The 20,213-nt window shown below is 40.8% G+C and overlaps 1 protein-coding gene across 12 annotated transcripts in view; it reads left to right on the top strand.

Moving 5' to 3' along the window:
- The window catches only part of ADGRD1 (adhesion G protein-coupled receptor D1), a 257,981-nt gene that overhangs the window by 219,298 nt on the left and 18,470 nt on the right, over positions 1 to 20,213 (top strand). The window contains exon 27 of one of the 12 annotated variants that reach the window (XM_039504725.1): positions 13,809 to 13,836. The exons of 10 other annotated variants lie outside the window; for them this stretch is intronic. In XM_039504725.1, the coding sequence (XP_039360659.1) occupies positions 13,809 to 13,821 (13 nt within the window). In that variant the 3' untranslated portion in view covers positions 13,822 to 13,836. Of the gene's footprint in view, positions 1 to 2,401; positions 2,492 to 13,808; positions 13,837 to 20,213 lie in introns of those variants that run through there. One more of the 12 variants, XM_039504724.1, reaches the window with a different exon arrangement.

Below are 20,213 nucleotides of genomic sequence, written 5' to 3' on the forward strand. Positions count from 1 at the left end.
TGGAATGCCTGACACACAGACCGAACGTGTGATTTTTCCTTCTTTGTCCTGCTCTAGGCCATTTTGGGGTGTGGCTATCCACGAATCTGTGCATCCAACCTAAGTCTGCCTCTGCCATTATCCTTACTGTTAATAGTATGCTGATGACATAGATAATTATTTCTTATTAATTTTTCAGTGTCCCATACTGTGCTAGGCACCTGGCAGCACAGATAAAGACGCAGTTCTTTCTCAGAGCAGCCTAATAAGCTTATTATAATTTGTGTGGCAGTGGCATCTAGAATTCCCAGTCAGAGACCAGGACCCCATGGTGCCAGGCACTGTTAAAACTGAACAAAAAAGCCCCCAGAGAACTTACAATCTACTTTCAGACCTGACATAATGAAGAGGATTTAAAACAACAACAACAAGGTGTGGCAGGAGGATGCAAAGCAGTAGGATCATGAAATTACTCAGTTGAGGACTGTGTACATCATGGTAGCACAACTCTTCAGTTAAGTATAGGTAAAATAGATACTACAGAGACAGGGTGGGTGAGGTAATCTCTTATTTGTCCAGCTTCTGTTGGTGAGAGACACGTTGGTCTAATAAAATATATTACCTGATGATTACCTCTGTTCATTCCCTCTGGGGTACCTGCTATTGGCTACTCTTGGAAGACAAGATATTGGCTAGATGGACCTTTGGTCTGATCCAGTATGGCCGTTCTTATGTTACCTCACCTACCTAGTCTCTCTAATATCTTGGGACCAACATGGCTACAAGCACGTTGCAGACAATAATGTAAAATGGATGGGTCATTGTTGGCTAATTTCCTGTGGGTGTTATTCCAGAAGTGGGTCTTGAGGAGGGATTTGAATAAGGAGAAGATAAGTGGCTTTCAGGACCAGGTCCCGGAGTCCCTAATTCAGTAAAATAGTTAATCATTATCTTAACTCTCAGTTAAGGCACAAGTCTGTGTGTGTTATTGCCTTGCTGAATCAGGGCTTCCATCCTTAGAAGGTGTCATGGAAAAGGGCACTGATGTGGGTTGTTGGAGAAACGAGGCGTTGAACCTGATACTAGTAGTAAAATCCAATTTCTTGCATTTGCAGTTAGTATTCTTTGCATGCTTAGGAGAGATTATACATTTTGTGTTAAAGGAGAGATGATCCCTTTCTTATTGCAGTTTTTCCAATAAGAAGAAAACTTATTGGAAAACTGAACAGGATTCTCTGGTGTTCTCACAGCTTCATGGGAGACTTTTTTCAGTATAAATTAAGAACCTAATACACCTCTACCCCGATATAACGTGACCCAATATAACATGAATTCGGATATAACGCGGTAAAGCAGTGCTCGAGGGGGGCAGGGCCGCGCACTCCGGTAGATCAAAGCAAGTTCGATATAACGCGGTTTCACCTATAACGCGGTAAGATTTTTTGGCTCCCAAGGACAGCGTTATATAGAGGTAGAGATGTACTAGAAAATCCTAGATGCTGATTAATTACGTGAGCATGTTGGAGTGAGTGAGCATAGCAAGTGGAGACAATGACACAGAGCAAAGGGAAATCAAAATAAGGCAATAAGCTCTGTAGTTTCCATCAAGCTACTGTCACCAAGGACTACAAGGTAGCGTTTGAGTCGACAAGTTCAATCACTGTGGGAAAAATCACTGAAGGCTGCAAAATGCTTCATGTAATGGCATCCTTAAATAAAGGGCCTGTCAGGCATCCATCTGGATAGTACACTTAATTTGACATTAGCTGTGGTGGAAAGCATATGATGTTAGAAAGAATGAATCAGGTGCATTTTTAGAAAATGCAGCTTAATTAAAATGGCATAACGTGGTTTTTGCAAGAGAAGGAAGCACTGAAAACAAGTTGCAATTTTTGCTGCAGTTATGTATTGTCTGGGGAGAGAAGGGGATTTCGCGGGCACATAAAGTGCTCAGGGCATCAGAAACCATCAGTCAAAGGCTAAAGGATAAGAATTACAATACAGGGGAAATTGTGGTACCAGGGAAGGTCTGCCCAATGCGGTGAATTGCCCTAGCTAAGGGGCAGAAAAAGAAGGGATTTAACTTGTGTCGTTCAAGATCGGAAGAAATTAAAGACAGGGAAGCCCAAGGGGGAATGCTGAGTTTTTGTCTGAAAGAATTTGGATGATGGTATTTAAATAGAAAGATTTCTAAGTTGGTAGGTGATAATGAACTGTAGGGCACAGTGCAATGAATGGAAAGTGAATAAGTGGTGGCAGAAGGAATACACCAGGGCTGCCAAATGCTTGCTCGCTTTTCCTTGGTAATGAGATAGGGCCAACATTTACAAGCATGGATGTGTAAAATATGTATATAGGTACCTAAATAAGTGCCTGATTTGCAGAAGTTCTCAGCACCTACAACTCCCATTGACATCAACAGGTCCTTAAATTTCGACATCCGAATCTGAAAATTCTAGCTTGCAATTCATACTGGAAGGGGTCTTCAAGCCCACCTTCTTCAAGGTTTTGCTGCCAGAGGAAAGCTTTAACCAGATTGAGGGGAACTGAGAAAAGAGAGCCAATTAAAGGGATGCTATATTGTGGTCCAAATTAAAAAAAAAATCAAGTGATGGAGCCTCATGACAAAATGTAAAAGTTAACAGAGAGAGTAACTGCACTAGAAGCACATTTTAGATAATACTTGGAACATAAAATAAAAGATATATTTCTACTTAATACAGGGCCCAATATTCCAAGGTACCAAACACACTGCTTACAAGGTTTTGAGTGTCTTACACTTCCATTGAGTGCATTAAGACTGCAAGGCACTTAGTGCCTTGAAACATCAAGGTACAGATTATCTGAAGTACTTGATAGAATAAGAATGTAGTCATGATCACGACGATACCAGTCAGAAAGGAAGTTCAAGAAGAAACATCAAAGAGAAAAACTCATGTGTCTGTGGGATGCAAACATGCAGGAATCATGGCAAAATTACCTAAAATTACCCAAGGTCCAATGCTTATGACACTTTTTGGAGCAAAAAAGGGTTAAATTCAAGATGTCTGGTAATCTGATTCCAGTAGAAGTCCCGATATTAAATGTGCGGTAGGTAGGTTCTTTTTTTTTGTGACCAAAAAATCATCTATTCCTGCATGTGAAAATACTCAGAACTGGTCACTTTTATGGACATCTAAGTGGTGCCTTAATTCTAGCACAGAAATACAAGCTAGTAATTAGGGCTGAGTGAAGAATTTCTCACAATTGTTTATTATCTGAATTTATTCAGTTGTTTCTTGAATTGTATGGTTTGTTTACAAATATTCAAAATATGAACTTTGTTGCTTAGTTGAGGTTGGTCAAAAGTCACACAAGCACTTCCAGCACAAATAATTTTTTGTATGAATTCAGATGTTGGTTTCCATGAATACTCTTGTTATGCCTTTGCGATTTGCTCTCTGTGAACGTTTTTGCAACTAAAACTTAAGCACTTGAATCCGTTCATAATAAGCAAACGCAGAATGGGCACAAGCATGGCTGAAGGGAATGCATTAAAATATTTAAAGGAATATTGATAGACTATTTTTTGCATTTTCCACCTAGCTCAAATAGGGTGAGTTTCAGGAAAGTACTTAAGCATGTGCCTAACTTTAAGCACATGAATAGCCCCACTGAGTTCAATAAAATAGATGAGTTCAATGGGATTACTCACGTGCTTAAGTACCTTCCTGAATCAGGGTCCTACTGAAAAATTAAAATCAAAACCTCATCTTTATTTATTCATGCGGTATGTAACTTCTTAAATGCAGGGTTCACACAGTTAGAGACACTAAGTATTATTGCCTTTTTGTTTTATACATGTATCCACTTAATACATGATGTTAGAGCTGACTGAAAATTTGTAGACAATAGTTTTCTGCTAGGAAATGCTGATTTGACTAAATTGAAACATTTAATGTGAAGTATCAGTTTTGTTGAAATTTTGGTGGGAAATTATCAAAATGTTTGATTTCAATGAGGGTGAAAGATTTAATTTCAACGTTATCACTTTTACTTTTATATTCTGTTCTACCTAAAATTATTGTCAAATCAAAGCACTTTGACATTGTTGAAAGGTCAAAATGAAATATTCTTGAAATATTTCATTTTGCAAAAAGTCCAGAGATTTAGACGTTTTGGCCAATTCAGGTGAAAACCAAATTTCAGTATTTTCATCCCCTGAGAATTTTGACCAGCCCTACATAGAGTAGCTGATCTTGGATGCAAATGTAAGAGTTCAAGGTCTCAGCTGGGGGAAGTTTGGGGTGAAATATTGGATGTTGAAAGAAAGATTTCCCCTAATGAGAACTTTGGTTTTTGTTGAGCTGCCTGTAGAGATTCAGTCCAACATTCCCGTAGCCTGCTGGGCACAGGGCATGATTTTACAAAACATTTAAGCATGTGCTTAAGTGTTCTGCTGAATTGGGGCCTTAGTGGAGGTGGACATACTTCAGTTAAGATCCCACTTGCTTAACTGAACACCAAATAAGCACCTTGAATCTGTTCCAAAGCCCATCATAGTCAATGGAAAAAACTCCCATTGACATCAGTGGGGCTGTGGATCCACTTTTCAGCACCTAATTGATGGGGATTGGGTGAGGGAGAGTTGCCTTCATATGCTAGGGAGAGGAAAGATGTCCAGTTTGACTGAATTGTCATAAACAAAGGAGGCTTTTCTCTGATAAAGTTTATCACATGTAATCATTTTCATCATATAAGTGGGGTGGCTCCTGAACGTATCTGGGTTAAAAGAATATGCAGTTTTTCAAAGACTTAATTACAATACTTTCAGGAGACAGAGTGGACACATAGATGTAAATACAAAATGCAAAATTCCTCTCCCCATCTCTATTTCCATAAAAGTGGTTTTAAGCTTGAAACAAAGCTCCTGGGTGTAGCTATATCATTGTGCTTTCCAGCATGCTCAATTTTGCACCACATTTGTCCCACAGATAGAGTTTCATTAGCTTGCTTTCAAATAAACTGCCAAATCAAACTCTTACTGACTGCTTCCCCACTGTCTTCTCAGAAATGGTCCAATGAGTTGGAACAATCAGTATCATTTATATAAAATGTAGACTTGATAAGCTAGTGAACCAGAAATGATAGCAATCACAATCAGCCAAGGAGAAAGCAATTACCACATACTGGTAATTAGAAAATTTCCTTAGTGTTTTACTTTGTTTCACTATACACATTCTCTTTGTCCCGCGAAGCTCAATGAAATGATCAAAACAGTCCCTTAGATCTCTAGAGAGGGAGTAGTTTTGGCCCCCGGTTTTGTTAAATTAAGGATTGAAATCAGGAATAGTTCTTTTTCCCATGATAGCTTGCAGTATAGTCCCAATTCCACTCCCATTGAAGCGAATATGGATTTTGCCATCAACTTCAGTGAGAACAACCCCTATGTATCCTTTCCCAGAAAACTCTTGGAAGGATTTAGGATACACGTGTCCATTTGGACATGTTTGACACAGGAGTTACATATGTCCTGTTATGTGTTGTGATTCACATGATCTTGATCCAAATTTTTGAAGGAATCTCCAACTCCTAAATTAGGCGCCATCACATTAGCAACCATGCAGAAATTTTATTTGTTGGTTTTTTTAAATGAAAGAGAGACTTGCTAAATTCTAAAAATCTAAAGAGGCATAAAGGCACAGAAAACAAATGCCAAGATATCTGATGTTGTTAAATCCTCCAGCTAAAAGGAGGTCACTGGCTTAATTGAATAAGAGCTTTATTTTTTCTACTTACCTAAACAATTAAAAAACAAAAGGAAGCCTTGCATTTTCTAATTTAGAAGAGCTGCTCTATTATCTAGTTACATTAGCTAAATCTTTACAGCTTAATCACTCTCACGCTTTTCGTTTCCTTGAACCAGGCATTCTTATTTTATGATAGGGGACACCCACACGTACAGTCTGCACACAAACACCCTCATTGATGGCATAGCTATTTGCGAGGGTTTTGCCAAACGTGCTGAGCTGCTCTTGTTCAAAGGCCTCCCAAATGTTTGTAAGGGAGCTTTTGTTAGTACATAGATATGTTTCCATTTACTGTGGACGGGGCAGTGGATAAGGGCATCTCTAGTGGTCTGCATGCCAACAAAGGGAGGCAAGCAGACTGTGCCATTTACCATTTGCTAAATTATTTGCACGTTCCTGCACACAATAGAATCCATTTCAGAGACATTTAATTTCCGGTAGAAGAAAAACAAGAAACGGATCCCCTCAGCTCATTCAAGCCTTATGTTTCTGTGTTTTGGATCGAGGCTTCAGTTCCTGGTGGGATGCGATACCGCGGGAACCAGTTAATATAACTCCTTTGCTGGAGTGGGAACATTCACCTCTCCCCTGCCCTAAATGTAGTGCTGTAGAAGGTGCCATATTGTTATCTGAGGAAGCCTCCTGCGCATCACTGAATCAGATTACCACAGCTGTCATATTCCTCATGCTGATTTGGTGTCACTACTGAGACTTCCAGCACAGCTTCCTATGGCAGCAGTCGAGGCATGTAGACCTCTATCCATTAGGAACGGCTCTGAAATCCACTAACTCAGTGGTGCCCAAACTTATCACACAGGAGGGCCACATAAACATAAGCACAACCTCATGTGGGCCAAACAGATTTAACGTCACCTGTATCAATTTATATTTTAAGTTCAGCTTGTTTCATATGTACAAGCTATGTACAGTATTGTCTGTTTACACGCTTGCATAAACTAAAATGATGTAAACATGACAAAATGCTAAAGAATCAGCTCTTAGCATAGTGTGTTGAAGCAGGTCGTGGGCCTTATGAAATGCTCTGGTGGGCTGAGTATGGTCCGTGGGCTGGGCATTTCTGCACTAACTCATTGAGATCCCAGTTTTAATGCCTAGGCTATTGAAGAATCACAGAGGTCACAGGGAAAACATTCATTTACGTGGCTTTTAAATGTAATTTAACCTACTTTTTGGTTGTTTCAAAGAATAAGCAGACACAGGGCTTGACCCAGTGCCCACGGAAGGTGGTGGGAGACCTTCCTTTGACTCAAATGGGAGTTGGATCGGGCACCGAACAAGCAATGCTGACTAAAGGTGCAAAAAACTCTTAGAAGGTAGAGAAACCAGTAGGCATTAGAAATATAGTGCATCCAGCATTTGCTGCAAAAACTGTTCACCCAAGCTGAAAACATATTCAAAGAGGTGCACGAGACCTGGAAACGGTAGTTTGCTCTTTATTCCACCAGGTACAAGGACTTAATGTATTAGGAACAATGGACGTGGGAACTGTGCAACAGGATACATGAGTGCATATACACACAAGCTACTCCCCTCCCATGTCAGTTTTTAATTGTGTTCTACGTTTTAACTTTTGGTGTAGCAGCCAGCTTTGCATTTGCTTTCGATTTTCCCTGCATCTGTCAGTATTCATTGCTAAAGTGTTTCTTGCATGATCAGCTTTGGTATGTTTCACACAGAAAGTTTTTCTAACTAGATAGATAGATATAGAGATAGCTATTACTAAAGTTATCTTCTAACAGATGCAACTAAAAGTCGGCTCTGCTCCAGCAGCTCACAATGTTGCATACATATATAGAGTTCATCCAAGGACTCGAACCTTCCAAAGCACTTTGCAAAGCCATAAATTATATCCCAGAAGCATAATGATTGCATTAAGGCAAACTGCACATCCATTTAGTCAATGGTATATTGCCTGTTATGGTTCTTCATGCCAGCTTTCAGCATTCCACATCTTTCTTTCAGCACAGACACCTTTTGTCTCAGATCAGTGTAGTGTATGCCGAGTCACATGATTATTTTTGCCAGCTTTGGTTTTTTCTCTAAGCAGGCATCAATCAATGAGGTACTGCTCTGTATATTTGTTTCCTTTTTGTAAATGCTCCCACAAATAAGATGAAACTGGAGCTGGAACACTTCTGTAAAATTATCTCAATTCATCCTTTTGTCCAGTGTCCACTGGTCAATCACAGCACCTCTTAGAAGCAGTAGATTGACCCAGGGCCGGTGCAAGGATGTTTCATGCCCTAGGCGAAACTTCCACCTTGTGCCCTCCCCCAAGCCCCTGTCCTGAGCCTCTCCCCCACCACGGCAGCTCCCGCCCTCTGCCCTGAGGCACCCCCCTTGTGGCAGCTCCTCACCCCCCACCCTGAGGCACCCCTCCCGCCCCAGCTCACCCCTGCTCCGCCTCCACCCCGAGCACGCCATCACTGCTTCACTTCTCCCGCCTCCCAGGCTTGCGGCGCCAATCAGCGTAGGCGCTGCAAGCCTGGGAGGTAGGAGAAGTGAAGCAGCCACAGTGTGCTCGGGGAGGAGGCGGGGCAGGGGTGAGCTGGGGTGGGGAGTTCCTCTGCGTGCCGCCCCCCTGCCCTCCCCTGCCCTAGCTCCCTCCGCCTAAATGCCGGTGGCGACCAGGGCGGCCGAAGATCCAGCTGCTGTGGTCGCTGCCGAAGAAAATGCTGCCCCCCAAATCCTAGCGCCCTAGGCGACTGCCTAGGTAGCCTAAATGGTTGCACCGGCCCTGGACTGACCAATATCAGCGTCTTTACCAAAGGACTCCCTCCATTGGCCAGAAGGTGCTGAGACACCACACTGTGATTGAACCCTGCCCCTCTGTGAAATGCCTCTTCTGTAAGAAGATCAGCAGTGAGTCTGGATCTGGATCCAAACTTTCTCATAGGGTTCAAGCTGGTTAAAAGTGATCTGTGCCCCACTGCGTGATGAAAACTACAGATTAATGCACTTAATGCATTAAAAAAAATTATCAGAGTTCCCGCTTACATTTGTTCTGTTAAAAATGAAAAGGAGCTTTTCCTGTTTGCTGAAGGAAATCTATCCACTAGAAAGAGCTATCTGACAAGTCAAAACTGCTTACAGCAATTATTTTTCTTGACAATTTCTAATGGCATGTAAGGAATCACATTCCTCACACATGGCTTCAAAAGGCATGAGGAATGTGTCTCATTGAAACTCTCTGAAGGGAGAGTAGTGGGGAGGGCTATAAAGGAAATACATTACTATGAGAGTATTAAGATGTTAATTACCGACCTGAAGTCCTACTGCTGATGATAATATCTTAAATCTAATTAAATCTTTGGCTCATTGGATATGACAAAATAAAAATGCTGTTTGATTCGTATTTGATTAAACACATGTGGAAGAATCCAGAGATAAGTAAAAATACATGAGTTTAAACATGAGCAATGGAAGAACTACCAGTGCAATACTAATATGCAAGCGATAGATTGAATTTATAAATGTTTCCAGTTTGTCTATTTCCATAAGCCAAAATATTAAGTTATTACCATACTAAAGCTCCAGTTCAGCAAAATATTTAAGTATATGTTTAAGTCCATCTCTCTTCAGCACTTGAGTTAGGTTTATGTTGAGAGAGCAAAAAATTTTCCCAACCTAAATCAGGGCAAAAAAAATCAATTTTGAATTTTTTTGCTAATAAAAAATTTAAAATAATTCAATTTGGATCAACTGAAAGGTTTCATTTCTGATAATTTTGAAATGTTTTGTCTAGATTTTGACAATTTAAAAATATGAACTTAAATTTCAAAATGCAAAGTTACTTTGTACTGTAAAGCTGGATTTTTTTATTTTAAAAACGTCAAAATATTTTGAAAATTCCATATCTTTTTTCTGAAAATATTTTCAAATTGAAAAATTGGTCTAAACTGATCTGTTCCTGCAAAAAGTTTGTTTCAATGAATCAGCATTTTCCTACGAAGAAAGTGTTTAGTGAAAAAATTCCCAACCAGCTCTGTTTAGCTCAGCACTTCAGAACATGCTTAAGTGATGTGCCAAATGAGGATGGATTGAAACTTAAGTGTGACTTCGCTGGAATTCAGACTGCTGACTTCCCCATCCTTTGAGTCATCCAGTCCCCTGCAATAAGCGCGACAGAGTGATAGTTCTTATTTTAATACAAAAGGCTGGGATTTTCAAAGGAGACTAGTTAGGTGCTCAACTGTCATAAAAATTGAATAGGTGTTGGTACCTAATACGAGGCCCGGGATTTTCAAAGGAATCATCTAATGAAGTTATTTTAAAATCTAAGTTTTTAGGACCTGATCATATTGACTTAAATGGGTGTTGGCTCTGGCCCTTTATTTCTAAATCCCATGTGAATTATACATTTTTTTAGGTAATGCAACATAGCAACAAAAATAAGTAAGTACAGTGGATCTAGCTGAAAAAATTTGCTCTGCACAATACAATTTAAGAGATACTATAGGAAATCTCCATTGTAATACACTGGGTACCAATCACCACGGGGATGACTGGCAGATATTTCTTTTTGGTGTTTCATAGTTTAATGACTCCTATTCATCAGGGCTTAATGTAGATGAATAACAAGGAGGGCCATTGATGGAGAGAGAGTTGTTTTGTATGACTTTAGTACTGACAGACACCTGTACGTACAGAATGTACCAGCATGATTCAATATTCATGAAGCACTGGATTGTCTGAATAGAGAAATGTTGTAATTTTCATCAGGACTGCTTAATGTGTGTCTGCTTTCATATTTTAATGCCTAGAAAGAGCAGATTTTGTTTAAAATTTGGTTCATTACATCCCTTTTATGAACCCCACAAACTGCTTTTGGCAAGGAGACAGAAACGGATGAGGGGGGACACACATTTAGAATCAAAGTGGTCAAAAGACTGCAACTAGAAGATTTGTTCTTGCAAGATACTCAGCACTTGCTGCAGGTGCTAAACAAGCTAAACTCCCCCTAAAGTCAGTGGGAGATAAAAGGGGCTCAGAAGCTCAAAGGTGCGTGCAGGACCATGCCAGATCAATATCTTATTGAGCTGAATCTGATGACCTAATCAGTGGGGACAGATAGAGGCCAAAGATAGAGAGGGAGCTTTCACCTAGCCCCTCTTTATATGGGTACGGCTGAGCCACCTGCCAGCTAGCCTCACCTTTAAGAGCTGGAGAGCACTGCACGACCATTCATGGGTGGAGTCAGTCCTTTGATACAGACCCAACAATCAATAAGCTGTTGGTAACTCTGATATTACACCCCTGAGGGTAAAGCAGACTCTCAGCAATTAGTCAACACAAAGTCTATGCACCTCTTAAGACAACAAAGAGTTTACGTGGCATTTAAATGGTAAGTGACCTTTCTGCTGGCCCCTTGCATGAAGCTGAATTGCATCCTGTGAGATTTGCTAAACTCCAGAGGATTCAGCAAAGGAAGGGATCCATATTAAATTCCAAGGTACACATGACAGCAGTGACCGTTGAGGTTTTGCCAGAAATCTGAATTGTAATATTGGAACAAAAAAACAACATATTTTTTGGAAAAAAATTATGAATAATTTAATATAATTGAAGTTGGTTGGTAAAGAGTGTGTGACCTTTTTTGCTTATCTCTTATGATTTGACATATTCAGAGCTTGTGTAGTTTCTCTAGATTAACTGCTAGCATCATGATTTCCCTCCCTCCTTGGTGGAAGGCGCTCATGCTGGTTTTGCTGGGAAGTCTCCCTTCAGTTTCACAGATAGGGAATATTATTTTTGTTCCAGTTGAAAGAATCAAAGGCTTGGGGTGGTCTGATTTATGAATAGTTCACTGCTTGATAAGAACAAATGCATTAGTGCAAATTTGCCCCTTCTACAACATAGATTACATCTACCCTGGAGCTGGAGTGTACTTTCCAGCTCAGATAGACGTACATGCACTAGCTTTGATTGAGCTAGCACACTCAAAAGAGAAGTGTAGCCTTGGCAGCATGGGTGGCAGGATGGGTACGAATTTAAGGTCCTAAGTGGGATTGTACTTGTGGTGGCTAGCCCATCCTGTCCCCTGCACCATTATGGCGTCATTTCCTTTCAATTAGGGGCCTGATCTAAAGCCCATTGACTTCTAGAGGTTTTGAATTAGGCTCTCTTGGTTTATAGCGCATCCAGCTGAATATGATCTCAGTCTTGATTGGGGTCTCTAGGCACCACTGTAATATAAATAACATTTTAGATTTTGAAATCTAAGATGCATAGCGAAGGCCTATGCAGCTCACATTCCTTTTTCACCCTAACTGGCTTTAGTTTTCAGTCTTGAATTATCTTGTTTATGTTTTTGTTTATTGCTTAAGAACTCTGATTTTGAGCTATGGAAATTTCAATAGGAGAAGGACAATGTTATTTGAGGTGTATATCTAAGCATGGCACCACAGTCACACTTAAACACTCATCATTCATCATTAAATGGTGCAACTCACTGTAAATAGCGATAACTTAACACTTTGCTTGGAGTGTTCCATTTACATCCTTGGCCCCATTTATAATCCTAGAACTCGATGTCAGCTTTATGCAGAATAATAAGACAAATATTAAAGTTATGCCATCACACAAAGTAAACACTTATTCAAACAAGCACCTTGTGCAGCACTGTAGACAACTACATAAATCACCCCAGAAGTCTGAAAAAGCTCTTTGCTACACTGTCTGATTTGCATATTTCCCCCACAATGCTCTCTCAAAATAAAGTAAATGAAAAATACAGGGACATTACGGCAGATGAAAGTTCATATTTTAGCATGAAAGTCCTTTCAAAGTTTTATGCCTTATTTTTGGATAAGTAATACAACTCCATTAACGGTAACTGTTTTATGTGGGTTTCAGAAAAAGAAACAGCCATGTCTTCATTGAAAATAAAAACCCCAACCCCTGCAAACTAAAAGAATAAAAGCAGCAATATTTATTTTACTGAAATATTGAATGAAAGCATTTTTCATTAAAGCCCATATTAATATAATTCAATTAAAAAGGCAATTAATCAGAACATATGGATGCCTGATATGTTGGGATTTTCAAAATGGCATGAGGAAATGAATCTGTGAAGAACCATGTTCTTTAACCCTACAGTGGTTTTTTCAAAGGAGTGTGTCACGTCTTTATGGTTTCACTCAGTATATTTTCCACTTGAACCTTAGGGTCTGTCTACACAGCAAAGAAAAACCTGCAGCTGGCCCATGCCAGCTGACTCAGGCTCATGGGGCTCGGGCTGTGGGGCTGTTTCATTGCTGTGTAGACTCAGGCCCAGGCTCTACGACCCTGCAGGGTGGGAGAGTCTCAGAGAGCCCATGCTTGGAAGTCTGCGCACCAATGAAACAGCCCCACCGCCTGAGTCATCTGGCACGAGCCAGTGGCGGGTTTTTCTTTGCTGTATAGACATACTTGTAGTTTCCTTGGAATTTCAGTTCTGGAAAGCTGTGCAGAGAGCCAGAGTTTGCAAAATTGAGCATGAGAACCAGCCTTGCCTGCAGTACTTCTGCATTTTTCCTGCAAGTTGGGAATTAAAAATGCAGTGACCCCTGAAAATCACAATAATGTTTTTAAAGTTTTCCAACATCTTTTGAACCTCATAACAGATTTCTGTCAGCTTGGACATCAGGTTGGATGAGAGTTGTGCAATTAGGGTTTAAGGTTGACTTTTTGTCTGAACTGGTTCACCAGTCCCTAGGACCTATCTCCAAGAGCTGAAGACTGGTCACTGCTATCTAAACATAGCTTGCCAGGTTATTTTAGCAAATCCAGAAGTGTTTTAAGGTCGAGATAGGAGACAATGAATAGATCTAGTTTGACATGAATAAACTCAGCGTGAGATACCCTCCTGGGTTCCATGTAGGGTCTGATCCAACTCCCATTGAAGTCAATAGAAAGATTCCCATTGCCCTAAAGAGCAGTATGAGAAATCCTGATTTGTAAGCAAACTCCCCTTAAAAACAGAAGGCAAGTGTCTCAAGACTCAAATGTACCACCCTCTTTTTTTCTTCTTCCACCTAGGGATAATATCTGACAGCTCTCTCTTTTGTTCCCACTCTGGAACTATTTGGTGAATATTCACAGCTTCTCCTAGGGATCAATGTTGCTTCACATTGATTGCAACCGACTCTGAGACCAGCCTAGAGTGCACTGAAGATGTTAGCAGCAACAGTCTCTCTGAGTAGTACTGGCAATAGACCAGCCTGATTCTGTACTGCATATGCTGCAGAGTTCCCAGATTGGCCACCTCATCTCAGTAAAAATCCTGCTGAAATCAGGGACATCCAAATTGAGGTAACAGAACTAAGCAAAAACCTTGGGAGCTTCTATATGAGCATAGATTATAACAACTAGGATTATATATTCAGAAAAGTAAGAGTGACCAGTAATGAGACACTGATAAATAAATAGCGAATAGTACAGAGAAGACTGGTAAGGAACTGTTTTTGACCTTCTCTATAGAATAAGAGAATCCATAGATTCTCTTTAGACTTAAAAGGCAAGACATTAAAAATGAATGTTCAGGAAAGCTTTTTTGTTTTGTTTTTGCAATATGTAAGAAAACCTGTGGGACTCACTGCTGTGGGATTTTATTGAAGTAAATAACTAATAAGTTGGAAATCTTTAGACATTTCTATGAATAACTTAGCATCTGCAGTTACACCAGCTAAGATAAATAATAAAAGCTATAAATCCCCATTTTTGTAATGTTTTTTAAGAACTGGGAGTTAAGAAACCCCCGTCCTTACATGCTATACAATATTGTACAGTTAGATGTATTTATTTGGGTATGTCACCCTCTGAAGCACTGGGTACTGGCTGTTTTCAGAAACAGGATACCAGGCTAGAAGGATTGTAGGACTGTTCCAGCAATTTTTTTTCCCGTATGTAAATTTAAAAAGAGAGTTCAAGCAAATATATGCCTAATAATTTACCAGCACTGCAGTTAAAGCTCATATGGTCCATTACATAGCAAATTACTTTCCTTTCTTTGTCAGTTTATATGCCTGACCTTGGTATCTTTGCTATTTACTAGCCTTGTTGTCATGGAAATGAGAAACCATCATTTTTGCTGGTATCATTTCATTAATAAAGATCATTACGGCTGTTACGGTCAGGAGGTCATTTTCAGAGTTCAGCTCCTGTGGGTGGGGTGTTGTTATTTTTGCAGAAATGTCAGGCACAGGCTAAAACAATTTTTTTCCCATTGTTCAGTTTACAAGCATCATTGACCTCAAGGTAAGAAACAGAAACATTTGGTAAACCTATAGATTTCCAATAAACAGCTTCCTGATGCTTCTCCGTGAGGCTTTTTTCTGTGTCTTTTACTTCAACAACCACTGCTGTTCTCAGACCTCACCGAGCTCAGTTGTTAATCAACTGAGTAGCATAAATAAGAAAGGCACAAGACACACAATGTCTATGAAATCTTCTCTGAGCACAATATGACATATCTTCAATACAGGGATGTCTACACTGTGATTAAAAAACCCGCGGCACCGAGTCTCAGAACCCAGGTCAGCTGACTCAGGCTCATAGGGCTCAGGCTGGGGGCTAAAAATTGCAGTGTAGACATTTGGGCTGGGGCTGGGGCCTGGGCTCTGAGACCTTCTCCCCTTGCGGCATCTCAAAGTCTGGTCTCTAGCCCAAGCCTGAACATCTATACTGCAATTTATTCCCACACCCTAAGCCGTGCAAGCCCAAGGCAGCTGACCCAGACCAGCCACGGCCCTGCCGTGGATCTTTGTCAAGACATAAGTTGATATTGGCCTCATAGGGTTTCTCTCCTCTGACTTATACCAGTGTAAAGCAGTAGTAACTCCACTGAAACCAATACCATCACACCTATGTAAAGCTGGCCTGAGGAAAGAATGAGGCCCAGAGGGCCAAGTACACAAGTTATATAAATGAGTCTAAATTGATGCGATGTGCATTCTTCCGGCCACCTCAATGTGCTTATTTCACCAACATAAACTTCCTCTAGAGCCTTACTTAGGCCGTGTCTACACTGCCACTTTCAGTGCTAACATTTTTGTCACAGCACAGTGTAGACAGTGCAGTAAGTCGACCTAAGCTATGTTTACTCCAGGTACGTTATTTACGTAGCTGGATTAGCATAACTTAGGTCAACTTACCACGGTAATGTAGACAAGGCCTAAGTGGCTGTAAAGGATCTCAATTCATGCAAGGGTGTCTTACTTACACCATCATACGTGGTCCCTCTGAATTTGGCTTGGGTTCCCTGTCTTATGGTATTTTTCAGCATGCCCTTTGTGTTGAAACCTGCGTCACTGTTAGGTTTGATGTCAGCTGAATGCTTTCAGATTGCAAGTGCCCCTGTAAAAGGTAATGGCTTTACAATCACACCTGGTTTGTTAGAAGGAGAAAGGAGAACACTAAGAGGTTTTTTTGTTTTATAAGAAGGATGACTTATTGAATTACAGATTTATGAACTCTGGGTCTGCCACTGTGGTTTACTGCATGGAAACGAGAAAACAAAAGATTTGTACTGCATGATATAACACCTATAAAAATGATTCAGATGGTTATAAACAGACCAACTGTGAATAGCACACTGGGCCTAATTTCAGGATATCTTTTCAAGATGACTCATGGAGATTTAGCCAATTTACTCTAATTAAAACTGGTAAGAATAGAGCCGCTATAGATCCATTCTTCAAACAGAGTACGCCAAGACAATAGAGGATGGATAGGGAGCTGTGATGAGATGGAAGCTTCACCTTGGAACCATTTGATATGAGATGGGATAAAGCAAGGAAGAAATATATTGCAGGGAACTATCCTGCAGAGATGGGGTAAGGAAGATGGCCTAGATAACCTAGAATGCTCTTTCCCTATCTAACTGTATGGCTCTATGATGAAACTTGTGATGAACAAACCATTGCCTTGCTTTTACCAGGAAGCTCTCCTAATTGATGTAATGATTCTGGGCCCAATTCTCCAACCCTTACTATCCCACAACTGCTTGCCCATCCCAGAAGCACCACGAGGGCACACATCCTATGCAAAATAATGCAAACAAATCCTCCTGCAGACTTTCTGTTATCTGGGCTGATGGAGAAATGTTGTACCATTCTGGAGTGCTTGATGTGCAAGGTATAATCAGCCAGTGGAAACAAGATGACTAATGATAATTACACATTGCCTCCTTCAAGATAAAAGCAAGTTGACCTATTGAAACACTGCAGTTTAGTTTTCTAACAATAAATAGAACCCCACTTCCCATCTATTTCCCTGGAAGAACAAAGTACCCCTAAGGAGAAAGAGGTTAATTTTCTTCTTGCCCTCTTTGCCTTATTTGCTACCTCCCCTGGCAGCAATTCCACTGACAGCTTTCAAACGGGGGCAAAACAATCAAGCTGGGGAAATAAACAAACGAGGTTTGCATGGGAAATTAATAAATCTTCAACATTCTGAAGGCCAGACCCTGTCCTGTTAAAAATTGCTTTTAGATTCCAGGTGCGTTTCTGAGCCCTTGATTATTCTGACTTCTCACCACAGCCATCAGTACCAGCTGCTAGGGGAATTCATACTTCTGTCACCCAATCTCAAGTCCCCTAATAAACTTCTCCACGTTATTTGCAACCATGATTGTACATTAGTTGGACTCATGATTCATTCAACATGTTGCTATGCAATTAAAAAAAGTCTGCCAAGACTGTTTTAAAGAACCATACCACTGATGAGTGATTGGCTGTAAATGATCAGACCCTAGAAGTGGTGTTCCAGTGGTAGTCCAGCGGGATGCTAGACAAACCTTAAGTGCTTTGCATTGCCCATTCTTGTAGTGGTCATTATGGGGAGAGGGACGATATATACTCAGTTACCCTGGGGCTGATGCAGTGACTCAAGCGATGAGCAAATAGAGATGGGGCATGACAGGCAACACTATACAGACACAAACATAGCTCTTGACTGCTTAAAGCACAAATATATGGCCAGTCTCCAAAGGGCTCAGTTCCCTGTGAGAACAATGGAACTCCTCCCCGCTTTCCACCTCATTCACAACAATGCAAGCTGTTGGGTGCTGAGCTCTAGAAAGTCTTGTCTAAAGGATACAGAGGGGCACAAAGACCCAAGGAAACGTCATCAACCCAACCCATCTGCCATGACAAACCCTATTGTTGGAAGCATAACAACCTCATGCTATGAGATTAGGTTCTTCAGTGTTTTCTCCCACACCTTTCTTCAAAGGCAAAGGTTGGTGAAAAAGCAGGAGCCATCCTTAGATTTGGGTACAGAAGCTCAAGAGCCGTTAGAGAGAGATGATGTCAGGAAAGCTGAGAAATGAAGGAGCAATAGAAAAAGAGATGGAAAAGTCCCAGTTCAGAAAAAGGATTTGCCCAGGGAGCTAAATCCAGCCAGCCAGGACAGTAAATCTGAGTGTTTGATCTTCAGGTCATGCCTTCAGCTGGGGAGAAGGGGGCGGGGGGAGGGGGAAATACTTTATTGCAGCAAACATGACTTTCTATAAAAAACAAGATTTGTGTTTTGTAGTTGAAGCACTGGGATGGGAGTTAGCAGACCTGGGTTCTATTCTTACCTCTGTCACTGATCTGCTGTGGGACCTTAACCAAGACACTATGTTGTGATTATCTCCCTTATAATTCCTAGTGCGCATGCATGCGCGCACAAACACTCCCCCCCGCCCTTATATTCCCATCTAAACACATTCTAGAGCATTTTGGGGAAATGCCAAAATGTTTGTCATCAGCAAATCAGCACTGAAGGGCTCCATAAGCTGCACATTACATCACATATCAGCAAAATATAATAGACTGTAGTTCAATTACAGGATTCAGACCAAAGAACTAATGGCAGCTTATTTAAAAAAGCGGGAGACTGACTTCCTGCTCCCCCCAGCCAGACTCTAGTTGGAGGGAAGGAACCTTTTTTTATTTCATTTGTTGGACTGGATGCTAAAAGCAGCTTTAGGTTTCTGGAAGCTGTGTAGGAACAGCCAACACTTCAGCAGAGCATCTGCTTTCCTCTGGGGTTCCCTGGTGAAATGCTGGCTATTGTTCACAGAGCCTCCCCAAAAAAAGAAAAAACAATTTCAAGAGCAGGTCCAGCATGGGAAAAATTATTTGCGGTTAAAAGGTGTAATAATTTGTGTTACCAGCACCTTTCAACAGCACAAGCTGTAGGCCTGGGCCCTAGAATGCAGTAAGCAAAGCATTTACAGTGTTTTACAAACATTAAGTCTCACAACACCCCTGCAAAGTAGGAAATATCACCCTCTCCCTGGGGAAACTGAGGCATAGTGAAGTCGAGGGCCTGATTTTCAGAAGCGCTGAGCAGCTGCTACCAGTGACTTCCTATGTGGTTATTCTTGGTATTACCAGTGTTTAGAAGCCCCAATCTTTCTTCATGTAGCTTACAGGCTAAATAGACAAAGGCTGGAGAGAAAACAGAAACTTGCCCAAGGTCACCCAGTAGATCCGTGACAAAGCCAGAATTGAAAGCCAGGTCTCTTGATTCTGAGACCAGTACTCTATCCACAAGACCAAGGGGCCTTCCGGAGTTCATAGATTAAATTAATTCCTGAAAATCATGCTCCAGTTGACTTGCTCAATGAGTTGGTGGTTGAGCTCGGAGGAGAACCAAGAAATTTTGACTCTGAAACCTGTCTTTTGACCCCCTAGTTTACATTCCTTGTGCTGGTCAAATTATTCATTGTGACTATTTTGGGATGTGAATTTAGCTCATTTTTATTTTTGGGTCATAAAGGGCCTGATCCCCAAGACTCATTGATATCAACCAACTCTGGCTCAGCTCCAAATGGTTTGTAAACCTATCCACATTTCTGTGAATTTGTTTGTAGCAACAAACACACTGGCTACTTTGCTCAAACGATTTCCAGCAAATGGATTTTCCTAATATTGTTCAGCTAGACTTAGTTTGTAGTGGGCGATTTTGTTCCCTGACTAGATGATTGAATAAATAATAGCAAACAACAAAATGCTCTTGTTCACTCATGACTCCCACTCTGCAAAGAATAGCCATTCCTCACACATCAGTAGGGATAAAATCCTGAAGACTGGTGAATACCAAGCATAAAAGGAGGTAAGAACATAGCTGAATTGAATGGCAGTTAGTTCTGTCTGTGAAGGAAAGTTTGCAAGCTGTTTGTTTCACAGATTTTTAATCAGTTCTTAGGTTAGAGTTTGGTGATTACAAGTTGTAGCAAATTGGGAACAGTCCAAGTTCATCTCCTTCCACTATTAATCTGAACTCTGTTAGATTTTGAGAGAGCTGCTAGTGGTGGGTGTCTGAAGTAAACCGCAAAAAGAGAAAATTCAGTTAAAAGGACCATTCGTCAAACTAACAACGTGACTTGCTATGGAAAAGTGTCTGCTTTTATAGACCATACCTTCCTGCTATTTATAGAATCTTGGTTTATGG

This window comes from Mauremys reevesii, linkage group 18 (assembly GCF_016161935.1).
Source record: "Mauremys reevesii isolate NIE-2019 linkage group 18, ASM1616193v1, whole genome shotgun sequence".
NCBI classification, from domain to species: domain Eukaryota; kingdom Metazoa; phylum Chordata; order Testudines; family Geoemydidae; genus Mauremys; species Mauremys reevesii.